We start from the raw sequence: 12,240 nt of genomic DNA, 5'->3' as shown, positions 1-12,240 counted from the left end.
TGAACTGAACTGAACGAACATTTTGTAGACCCGATCAGTCATCCAACTGAACTGAACGGACTTACTTCTAATTGCTTTACCATTTGTAACCATTTGAACTGAACTTGCGCCATCCCGACACGTTGTGGTGGAAAGTTGTATGTTTGTAGCTGTTTGTAGGCCTCTATTTAGGACACATTCATACACAGCGCATGTGTACATATGTTAGGGAAGCTGGAGGTCAGTTAGGTTGCGACTGCACTTTTTCTTCTTTCATACCATTCTTTTATCTTCCTTTTATATCATGTCGTGAAGTATTTTTTGGGCAGTGCCTCTGTTTGGTGTAGGTAAAACGCGCAGGGAACCTCTCTCTGCCTTGCCGACATCTGTATGTAAGCACTGTGAGAACTCAAGGGATGGGAGCAAATCCGTTAAGCCAGATCACTGACGAACATTTATTGTTCTGCTTCTTTTTTTCTTTTTGACAAGGACCGCTCGTGGGTCAACACTGTACAGTGCACTGAACACTGCTTGTCAGATGACCTGTGTCGCCCACCTGAACCGAACATAGAACTGATCTAAACTGAACTGAGTGAACTTCGAACTGAAGGAACTAAACTTTTTCAAAATCGGGAACCCTCAGTTGAACGAGCTGAATGAGCTTTCTGGACAGGCCGATAGTTAGGTAACTGAACTGAATTTAACTGAAGCCAAACTGTATTGAACTTTGAACTAAATGGTTCCGTAAGTTCACGAACTCTTCCGACCCTACTCACCTATACTATCGCAGAAAAGTCGTTCTGCACGGCAGATTCGTTCGGTTCGTTCGGAAAAAGTTCGGAAAAGTTCGGTTCGTCCGCTGACGGCAGATAGTTGTCTCCCGCCGACGGCTGAGTCGCCATGAAACGGCAGGGAGCTGGCTCCAGCGGACAGTAGTGGACACCAAAGAGCTGGGTCCAGCCCACAGGCAGGGAGCTGGTTCAAGTAGACGGCAAGGTGGTGTTGTGAATTGTTAGCCCGGAGGCGCTCGCGCTGTCGCCCGATGATTTGATAACATATTTTTCTACAATATAATGACTAAGCAATAAAAGGCGAACCATCGGGCGACTAATTGTACTTCGTTTTCAATGCAATTTTCCAGAATCGTAGAGAGCGAAGCCGCGCGTAGCGGGCTGAGCGAACGGAGATTCCCATTGGGAGGTCGCTGCGGAAAAGTTGGCCCGGGCCTGTGAGTCTGTGTGTCTGTCTGTCGAGCATTTTGGGTCCTAGCGACGAAACGGCTGGGCCGATCGAAACGGGGTTGTCACCATTCGATGCAGCGATCCGCCGGAAAGACCATGGCGTTGGTCACGTGGTGATCCGTGTCACGTGCCGCCACGTGAGGCTCTGCAAAAATTTGTTGTCAGGGCTACAGGCCAAACGGATGATGACACCGCCGCCATACTCACAGGCTACCTGCTCCTCATAGTGAACCATTATCCTAGGGAGGTTCGGTCCCGGAGGGGTGCAAGCTGCACGTGCCAGAGGCAAAAAAACGTTTTTTCATGGAAAACGCTCTAAAATCGTCATCTGTTGAGCTAGCACCATGAAACTTGGCACACTGATAGAACTCGACAAGCGCTACAAGATGCTGAAGAAATGAGTGCGCTAGCACAAGTGTAGCACGTGCTATGACCAAAACACACTTTGCAATAGAAAGGTGGCGGGTCTTTTCCGAGAGGAGTGGATTGGGCCGTGAAGGACGTGAGGTATTAGCGCAGCTGTCCCGGCGGCCACGTCAGGCCCGCGGGATGCAGCGAGGACTTGTCTGTGATGCTGGACACTGTGGACATGGGCTTGACGATAACCAAAATCAGAGCGAACATTTGCACTCGCATTCCGGGACTGGCGCGAACGAACGGGCTGTGCCTAACGTCCTTCATGTCCCAGTCCATTCGTCTAGGGGGAGAAGGTGAGGTGTGCGCTGAAGCTGGTTGTATTTATTATCCAATATCCATGGCATGGGCCATCATTTCCCATTATAAATAGAGACCAATAGACTGAAGCCGCAGTCGAATTGATCACTCCAGTTGTGTGTACGGGGACGTCATGGCTCCGGGCTCGCCACGATGAAGGTGTTAAGTGACATGAAGAGCACGAGCTTCAGTCCTGTTCAAGGACGATCTGAGCCACAAACTGATTCTAGTCATCCTCAGACTGAAGATGGACTCCAAACAGGTGTATCGACGGAGATTGTTTGTTTGTTTGGATTAGAATCCCTTTCGGTCATGTTTGACCATTGCAGGGCTATGGGATGATAGGATAGGTGATGACAGTGGACTGCAACGGCCAGTGGTGGCCGTCCTGGTATGTGAGAGCGGCCCCGTAGAGCCACTCTCAAGCCGTCCGTGTCTGGTCTATTACATTTAGCCAGGGCGGCCTGAAGTAGCGGGCACCTGTTTGCCCTGAATTGATGAAGCAGCACCTGCTCGCGCCTCGTCTGTTCGAGTCTGGTCTGCTGAATACAATCCGAAGAGACGGCGGGTCCGATACCAGGTGGTATTGTCACCCGCTCCGGCATCTCATGTAGTCACAATCGGTCGCTGTCCGATGGATGTGCTCGGGCGGCACCGTTGTGTAATACGTGCCGCTCCACTTATTTCGGCACACATCCCTGAGGGCAACCCTAGCCGACAGGAGATCAACATCGGTTTCTGCTTGTATGAGGTTTCGTCCCCGATTTGCTGCCTTGTCTGCCTCCTGGTTGTCATCGATGTCTGCGTGGCGCGGGATCCAGACAATATGTACCCTTCTCTTGTAATTCGACAGCTTGCTGAGGCAGCTCCAGATCTTGGTTAAGGTTTCGGGAACTGATCCGGCACGCCCCGCTTTCAGGAAGCGTTTGTACTGCAGTTGCGCTACTGTTATTCTATAGGACCGCGGAGTTGGAAAGGTGAGAAGCACAAGGCTTGGCGGTGAAGAAACGGCCAGGGAGCGGCTGAACTACGTACATCACAGCACTATTGGTTACACTAACGAAGAATGGCTTACGAATCTGCGCGGACTATCGGCTAACCGTAAATCCTTTGAGAGGCTGGATGATCCGATGGTGATGTCGATGAAAGGTTCAAGGTATCTCCTATCGGAGAAAACGCTGGGCCAAACTGTTTTGCAGGAGTGCGTACCGGGGATGAATATTGAATAATGTATCGATATCCTGTGTTTACACTGATGAGTGATAGTACATCAAAGAAATAAATGTTGTTATTCTGGATCCTGGATCCCAGGATCTGATAGATCCTGGATCCCAGGATCCGGTATCCTTGGATACATTATTAATATTTTGTATTGACAGCAATAGCACAGCAAAGGAACGAATGTAAATATTTCAGAACCTGGATCCAAGGATCCGGTAGATCCAGGATCCAGATCTATGTTGACGGTGGGGCAATTTATCATTCACTGGGTCCAGTTTTGATGTTTCGGTCGCATTTAATCCGCTAACATCGTGTTTTCCTCGCGCATCGCCTTTAGTCCGGTGTTACACACAAATCGCAAATGCTCATTAGCATTTAAGACTGCAACGCCTGAAAACGTCCTCGTCGAGGAACTTCATCTCGCTACCGCTCACCAATTACTAATTTTATCGTGAAGTAACTTTCATATTCGGTGTTCCCACACCCATGTACAAGTTTTCTACAAATTCCAATTAAAATCTGAGAGAAAACCCCCCTCGATGACACACCCTCACTGCGTATACGTTCCTTTACCTATGGCTATTCCAAAGATGAGCAAATTAATAAATACTATTACCGTATTTGCGCTATCCTCACTAGTTTTCTTTTTCTTTTCGTGCGGTAGTAAAAATGATGCGACTTAATAGCAGACATGCTTTTCTTTCACAGGAAGATCGAGATTCCCGAGAAGCTGCAGTGCGATCGGTGTGGAGCTTCCGTCAAACACCTGCAGCGGCATCTGAGACGGAATCACGGCGTGACAGACCGTTCCGCTCGGAAGATCATGAAAGACGCCGCTGTGTCCAGTGCCATGGTAATTGCCGAACTGATGACTGTATTTGGAATTGCGTCAAATTTCACTCGCGGCTCAATAAACCGCTAGATTCTGTACCATCTGCGCGCCGGGAGTACGGTCCACTGATGACGATACGAGAACTCATGACCTCTGGAGGCCAAACCGTTGACCGGAGATCAAATTTGAGTACACCAGATCGAAAGAGCTTGAAAAGAACTTTCCGATGCTTTTTACGCGTTCTTCTTGCTCTTCTACAGGGTCTTTCACAATGAATGTCATTTTTAAATTGGCTACAGCGACTTCTTTTTATGTATGGATATGCACAAATTGCACCAATTCTGAAAGCCCAGAATGGAACATTTGTTAATTTGTCACTTTCAACCGCCTAGCATGATCTGGTGCCGAGTTACAGTAGTTTAAGGTTTGCCCCTTGTTTTGGACATGACCAAAGGTTTAAGCCCAAAGGACATGACCAAAGATTTTTTTTTTTTTACCTAACACCAAAAATACCGAAGTTCACGCCACCTAATTTTTGACGACCTTCCGCTTGCTTTTGGAATTTTTGAAATCGGCCAAGTATTTTAGGAGATAGCAGGGGGGCTCTAAAAAGTCCCCCAGCAGGGTGTGAGTTATAGGAATACCCCAGTGGGATGTGGGTTAGGGATGTCTGGCGCCCAAACTAAGGCAGCTAGGAACGATAAAAAACATCAGATGCGCAATGAAATTCTCTATCTGTATAGTTTCAACGGATTTGACCTCAGGTCCTCTGTTTCGGCTCCAGAGGTCAAAGTTCTCAATAGGTCAACTTCATTTTGACCCAAGGCTAAGGTCAGGTCAGGTCAAAAAGGTTAAAATGGGTGTCGATTTCATGGTCTAGCATGTCCCCTTCATAAGTTGTTCACAAAAACGCATTTCCCCATGGAGTTATGATGGGCGAGGTCGAATGTTGATCTAACCATAGGTCAATAATATGAAAAATCCGAGATATACATTTTGTAGCCCCACATGGTATAGATGTGATGAAAACTGACATCTGAACTACCCCCTATTTACACAGCCGCTGTGACGTCACCTGGGCAGTACAATTTTCCTACTGAACAAACCGTATAGTAATCTGGCACTGGACCCCCCCCCCCCCTTCGCCAGAATCCGAACTTTAACCCGCTCGGCGGTGGGGTAGAGGTAATATTTACCCACCTCTGCCCCTCCCGGATATTCGCGATTAAGGTATCGGAGTCGTGGTGGTGCTGTTCCGGCTCCCGTCTCCCGACCGACGCCGACTCTGACTCCGACTCCCGGCCTGATACGAAATACGAAATTCCTCGCACGTCTGGAGGAGGCACAGAAGTGCCTACTTTTGAAGATTGTTCCGATGACGTAAGACGTAAGAATGGATGCGGGTGCTGCCGTCAAATAAGTTTTCCAACATCATTTTTCCACAATTAGTGAAACTCTTAATTACCTATCATCCGCGGTCAGGCCACAAGCCGACCTGTGCCAGAAAGCGTCAGTGGGTGGAGGGGACCATGTTATTCTATCAGGCATGTTAAACTTTGGGATAAAATTTTGTCATAGCACTGGAGTTGCGCGATCGGGTGGTGGGGTCAGGGCCAGCACAACAAGCTATGCTTAGTGCAGGCTCTGATCCCTCAAACCCGCCCAATCAAAACATTCGGACTTAATTAACCCTCGCCCCGTTGGGGGGGGGGGCCATTTTGGCCCCCCCCTGTGGTTTTTCCTGAATAGCAAGAAAACGGCGGCGCGCAGCGCCGCCAAATTTTCAGTACCTTCCCGGGCATCAATTTGACACCTTCACACCAAATTTCAAGTCTTAGGTCACCTTAGGTCAGGAGTTATTGAGGTCAAACTGAGGTCATGTTCGAGCAAAAATGAGCAAAAAACATGCAATCTTGAAACGCTCACCAAATCTACAGTTATCAAGCAATTTCAAAGTTCTTTATATGGTCTAGTAGACAAAAAGCGGCGCTACAAAACTGCTATCTCGGATTTTCAAAATTTTTGGTTTTTGACCAAAAAAAATCAAAAAATTGATTTTTTTAGAAAAACTTTGAAAAAATCCAAAATTTTTCCGAATTTCGAAAAAACCGGAATATATGTGATAGTCCCAGCGCTCTTCTATATACATACCAAATTTCAGATCGATATCTCGTTTTTTGGCCAAGTTATAGCGAAAAAACTGTTCAAAAATGATGACGTCAAATTTTTGAACTCAATTTTTAGCAATTCTAGACCACGTACGGCAAAACAAAGACCACCATTGAACTCCCCGTGATGAGCTGCATCGATTCGATACCCATTTTATGCAAAAATATTAACTTTAAAATTGACCTAATTTGACCTGACCTTGACCTGACCTTGACCTGACCTTGACCAAAACGTGATCTTAGCTGGCCCCAAATTCTGCCTGACCCATATAATCGCATTTGTCATGTAAAATGGACCATAAAACATGTATCACACGACACTTTCATATTGTGACCCCCCCGTGACCTGACCTCTGTGACCTGACCTGGTATCAGTGACCTCAAATAGCAAAATATGTGTTTGAAGAACATTTCCCCATCGATGATTTTCAATGAAATGCATTTTACTCGATTTTACAACGCATTTCTTGAAGTGCCTGTAAACGGTGAAAATTGGACCTTTGACCTGACCTGTGACGTCATCGGTTTGACCTAGGTCAATAAAATTGGGTCACAAGGTAGTTCCCCGTTGGGGCTATCCAACGCCGTTTACCGCTTGTCGCTATGTTGCGTGGTTCTCGAGATCTTAGGGGGGGCCAAAATGGCCCCCCCCCCAACCGGGCGCGTTGCTCGGCAGAGCCCAACGGGGCGCGGGTTAATAAAATACAATGGAAAGGCTTTAACTGCCCCGGCCTCAATGATCAATTTCTAAATGTTTGTCATCGCGTCACAACTTACAATTACAGTCGTTGAAGGATTATACTTAAACTCACGAAACGTAATTCATACATCAGTACACATCAATTGCATTCTCGAATTTTATTATTGGGACCATTTTTTTCGACCGCGGTCCATTACCGATGGGGTCAAATGGATGAATTTGAAATGTATCTGAATGGCATCAATGTCCCAAAAAATTTTGATTTGGGTTGAAGATGACACCCAATGGTGAATAATTTTCCACCCCTATTATGATTTTCAATGTGGATTTCCCACTCTCAAATGACCAGGGTTGTGCTCGACTCAAATTTTCGGGACTGACTCGACTCTGACTCATGTGATAACCTAGGTGACTCAACTCTGACTCGACTCACCACTGAAATTTTATTGGTTGACTCAATTCTGACTCAACTCAAATCCCAAATTTCCCAGCCCGACTCAACTCTGACTCATTTGAGTCAGAATGAGTCAGATTTGAGTCAAATATGACTCATGACTCATCACATTTTGCCAAATTTCGCCCAAAAGTTGTTGACCGGAGGGGGGGTGCGGTCGAGTGTAGCTATAGGTTTGTAATATTAGTTGCAGTTGAAATATTAGCGTTTTCTCTTCGGCAGAATCAGTGCCTCAAATTTGACTTAAACATTATTCAGTTTGGGAGACTGAATGGCATAGTTATCAATTCATAACATTATGTTATGTTATGTTTAGAAAAAATCAAAAGTTCATCATTGACGATTCAAATGAAATTTTTCACTACCGGTCACCGGTCGTTATCATAGTTCATCGAAAGCTTTTTCTAGCAATACGGGTGACTTTTGACTGGAAGTTACATCCTCTAAAACAAGTTCAATGTGTTTGCCTCATCGAGACTAATTCAGTTGAGTTATATGCAGCATGACCTTTCTGGTTCAGCCCAGGTTAAAATTGTGCTTCTGTCAAATTAGGTATATATCATTTGACCACAATGGATCAGAAAAACACGGCTGTGCAAGCCTCAATCGTCTATCTCTGCGGAGTCGAAAGTTGTGACAGAAAACGTTTTCACGGAAAGCAAACTTCATGTTTTTTGCACCCTCTATATTCATTTGCAAAAAGTCTTTCCAGCAAGATCTATTGTATCGACAAGGGGTGTCGTAAATTATAACGCGTTCAGGAGTCGGAGTCGAGGCAGCTGAGCCTATTCAAACTCCTGACTCGTGGCCACGACTCCGGCGACTCAGATTCCGACTCCGAAACCTGTTTGTGATGACTACAGAACGGCTTAAGATATCGACACTAAACTTGCGTTTCTTTTTGTTACATCATTTATGCACATTCTGTAAAAATTTTGGCGAAATCCGACTTTTTTGGGGGGATGGGTGTTTTATTACGTCATTAGACGCGATTTTCGTCTCCCCTCCCTCTTCCTCCCCTCCCCTTCCCTTCCTCCCTCCTTCTGACCTATCCTACCGAGGCAAAATATACCACCGGATTTTAGTTGTTCTTTTCTTTTACAGGAGTCGGAGCTTCTTGGCGGAGCAGTTGGCGACGATGGAGAAGATGCTCAAGACGGACCTGATATCATCAGCCTCTTTGTCGCGTCCAAGCAGGGGTGGCGTTTAAAGCCAACCACGGCACGGCGACAGGAGCGGCAGCTCAGGGCTCTGTTCAGGGAGGTGTCGGACTCAAAGAGTCCCTCTGATATACTGCGGAACCACCTCGACGACGTGGAGCGACTTCTCCTCAAGAAAGTCCCCCACCAAACTGCTTCGGTGAAATCGGCAGTCATCGCCCTTTTGGAATTCGAAAGGTTCGCCAGCGTACGTGAGCCAGAGCACGCTGTGCAGTGGGATGCCGCCCGACGGCGCTTACAGACTTGGAAGCGCGATGCATCGTCTCTGGACCTACATAGAGAGGCGCAACTCCAAGATAAACTCGGAGAAGACGGTTACCTGCCCACCCGAGAACAGCTGAATGAGCTACGGAAACTAGTTGAAGCCGAGCTCCCAAAGATGTGCGCGATGACTTCCGACATTCGGCGGACGGACGCCGTAAAGATGAGACGCCTTCTAACTTCTGCGATCCTCCTTCAGAACTTCCAGAGGTCTGGGGTTATCAAAAATGCAAGACTGGACGAGTATGCTAAAATGAAGAACGAAGTTCTGCGAGTGAAGGACCACAAAAGCAACGCAACGTACGGATCCGCGAACTTGGTCGTTCGCGGTCTGGTGAAACATCTCGAGGTGTACGTCGAACACTTCAGGTCGTTCCTGGTAACAGAAGATAAGGTGGACCTGCTGTTCCCCTCATCGGACCCGGCGGACGACATCGCCGAAGTCTGCCGTGGATTCCAGGTAGACTTTAAGCTGACGCCTACGATGATCAGGAAGGCTGCCTCCACCGCCGCGTATGACGACCTGACGGACAGCGAGCGCCGTAAACTGGCGGACCACATGACACACAGGTCGGCTACGCAGTTCCGCGCCTACTCAGCAAAAAACAGGCGGGCGGAGGCGACCAAAACGGTGCAAAAGATGAAGCAGGTGCTGTATGGCTGTGATGAGACGACAGACACAGAAGATTCTGAGCCTCGTCCAGCTGCTGTGGCCTTCAGCTCAGAAGAGGTGGCAGTCTTGGAGAAGCAAGTGCGCAAGATGATCAGTGATGGTACGTTTGTGTCTAGCAGGCTGGCACTTACTATGATGTCAAGGAACAGCCCTTTGTTTGACTCACGATCACCTAAGTGCGTCGAGAACAAACTTAGGGCAATGCTACAGAGTGCTCGTGAGAAGGGGCGGTGGGACCGGTATGCTGATGAGAGGGGAGGACGGTCGCGCAGGCGGTAGTTTCACGGACAGCCGTGTGGTACACACAGAAAAATATTAACACCGTTAGCGGTGTAATTGCACAGTACATATCTGAGCACTTGAGGAAAGTTAATTTAGTCCCTTCCCCGCTTAAATTACTCGCGCTTCCAAATGAACACCAGGAAGAAGGTAATAGAACACTGTTAGGAGGGTTGGGTGTTTTGCTACATGTAGTAAAACACCCAACCCTCCTAACAGTGTTCTATTACCTTCTTCCTGGTGTTCATTTGGAAGCGCGAGTAATTTAAGCGGGGAAGGGACTAAATTAACTTTCCTCAAGTGCTCAGATATGTACTGTGCAATTACACCGCTAACGGTGTCAATATTTTTCTGTGTGTAATCGCTCTGTTGTGAGGGGTGCCCCCGCAATTTCAACCGTTCACAGCGTTTTTTTTTTCAAGTTCTGCTGCGACAGTCGTATGGCAATCGTTCTGTCAGTTGTGAGGTGTACCTTGTCCCCGCAATCGGCAACCGTTCACAGCGTTTTTTTTTTCAAGTTCTACTGCGACAGTCGTATGGCAATCGTTCTGTCAGTTGTGAGGTGTACCTTGTCCCCGCAATCGGCAACCGTTCACAGCGTGTTTTCATAGTTCTGCTGCGACAGTCGTGTCGCAATCGTTCTGTTGAGTGAACTCGCGATCGTTCGCGTTCACACAGCGTTTTTCCAAAGTCGTTGGAAAATACACTGCATTAAGATGAGCACTGTATGTGTTAACGAATACCTGCTCCCATGACAAGTATGCGATAGTAGATGATAAGCATTTATCGGAATTCACTGGGATGAAAATCAATAGCATACAAGTCCATATATTTCGACAAATATTGCTTTGTCTTGATCAGCTGGACAAAAATATATAAAAATTATTTCATTAAGTATCCGAGAGCAATAATGTAAAGTAAGAATGTTAGACAAATGGCAATGTTTGGCTAATGTTTGGTTAGAATGACTGCCGTGGGACACCTGGAGACTTAATACCAGACAACAGCCGGGAGCACAGCTTAGGAGTTTGATGGGATTAACGTCGCGGGGTCACTAGCAAGCACGCGGGCGCGACTGCACACTGGCACGTGGACTGGCTGTGGAAATGTGATAACAGCTACAAACGTAAGTTACACAGGAAATGTCGAATTTCACTGCGGTTTTGATCAGTCACCAGTCAACTATTCGCCGGACACTGTATCTGTTATCACTGATGACGTGATAACTGTATCTTTTATCACGTCATCACTCCGCCACCTAGCATGACCCGGTTAAATTTGTTTTACCAAACGATGGACAATGATGCCCCAACATGTGTGAGAAGTTTCATTATGATCCTTGGACTGTGGATCCTTTGATCCTTAAGACTGTGGGTACCAGCGTAAGAAAACCTCTAGACTTTGGCACACACCCCGGAAGAACCGGTCGGAGGCTGTACCTCTTTGGCATCAATAACTCATTGACCTGACATTTAGCGTCCGTCTAGGATAAAACTTGGAAGGGTCGATACGACCCACCTGCCTGTGCGAGGGTTAATTCACCATACTTGACCCGTTTTCGAAATGTATTCCGCTAGCCGCTTGTGGTCAGTAGTGTGAAACGCCCCCCCCCCCCCCCCACATACACACATGCAATTATAAACACCGACAGTACAGGGTGGATTAAGACTCGTAATACGTCACAAATCCATACACCCCTTAAGACCCTTAATAACACTTAAATAGCTGAATAGCTGAATCAAGACCAGAGTGAAACATTAGGACATGATGTGAATATCACATTTCAGGAAGTGTTATATGTTATGTAATGCTAAAGATCAATCAAATATACAGAATAAACAACGCAACATATAAATCATTAATAAAGTTTTTTCCTGTAATGCGCTTAAATCGTCATTTTTTCCCTTCATGCGCTTAAACACGCAATTTATTTGTCATTTTTCGGCGCACTGCGCCGACAAGGGACAAATTTCTGGGACTTAAAAGCGCACATAGGCAAAAGTGCGCCAGAACTGAACCAGCCCAAAATATAAAACTTATTTTTTAGGAAAAGTATGACGAAGTTCTTATTTATTGAAGTGTTTTATGATGTTTTAAGATGAGACGAGTAATATCCAAACACTCGTTCTTCAATTTAACCGTTTTTTTGTTAAATCACTTTTCACAAATTCAGCTTAAAAGTCGAGTGGGGCTGCATGAGTTTAACATTGTCCATACAGCCAGATGGGGCGCAATTTTCCTGAAGTGCGAATAGCTGCTAGCCGAGACCAAAATCTTGATCCGCGCATAAAACACTGGTAAATATGATGAAAAGCATCATATTGTGTACAGTAACGGGTAATTTATCAGCTTTATATTAAAGAAATTCACATTTTAAAAATGTCCACTAGTATTGAGGGAAATTGCTGATTTTCCACTCACGGCGCATTTTGGTCAGTATAAGCGCACTTAAAAACATGAGCGAATTTCGACGCTGTGTTTGCTCAAATTTAATGCAT

The 12,240-nt window shown here is 46.3% G+C and overlaps 1 protein-coding gene across 1 annotated transcript; it reads left to right on the top strand.

Annotated features, from left to right (window-relative positions):
- The first annotated feature begins 3,839 nt into the window (after positions 1–3,839).
- LOC122373780 lies at positions 3,840–10,462 on the top strand. The gene is made up of 2 exons (XM_043352146.1): positions 3,840–4,008; positions 8,414–10,462. The coding sequence occupies exons 1-2, from the start codon at positions 3,847–3,849 to the stop codon at positions 9,740–9,742; spliced, it is 1,491 nt and encodes a 496-aa protein (XP_043208081.1). The 5' UTR covers positions 3,840–3,846; the 3' UTR covers positions 9,743–10,462.
- Positions 10,463–12,240: the final 1,778 nt, after the last annotated feature.

This window comes from Amphibalanus amphitrite, unplaced genomic scaffold, assembly GCF_019059575.1.
Source record: "Amphibalanus amphitrite isolate SeventyFive unplaced genomic scaffold, NRLGWU_Aamphi_draft 001550F_arrow, whole genome shotgun sequence".
Classification (NCBI taxonomy): domain Eukaryota; kingdom Metazoa; phylum Arthropoda; class Thecostraca; order Balanomorpha; family Balanidae; genus Amphibalanus; species Amphibalanus amphitrite.
Note: the sequence above shows the minus strand (reverse complement) of the source record. Positions and strands in the feature narration are given on the sequence as shown.

What these genes read in the sequence shown, in the direction of transcription:
- LOC122373780 (XM_043352146.1), top strand. Translation starts at nt 3,847, where the DNA reads ATGCTTTTCTTTCACAGGAAGATCGAGATTCCCGAGAAGCTGCAGTGC. An exon ending in CCGCTGTGTCCAGTGCCATG is followed by an intron (nt 4,009 to 8,413) that starts GTAATTGCCGAA and finishes TTTCTTTTACAG; the next exon opens with GAGTCGGAGCTTCTTGGCGG.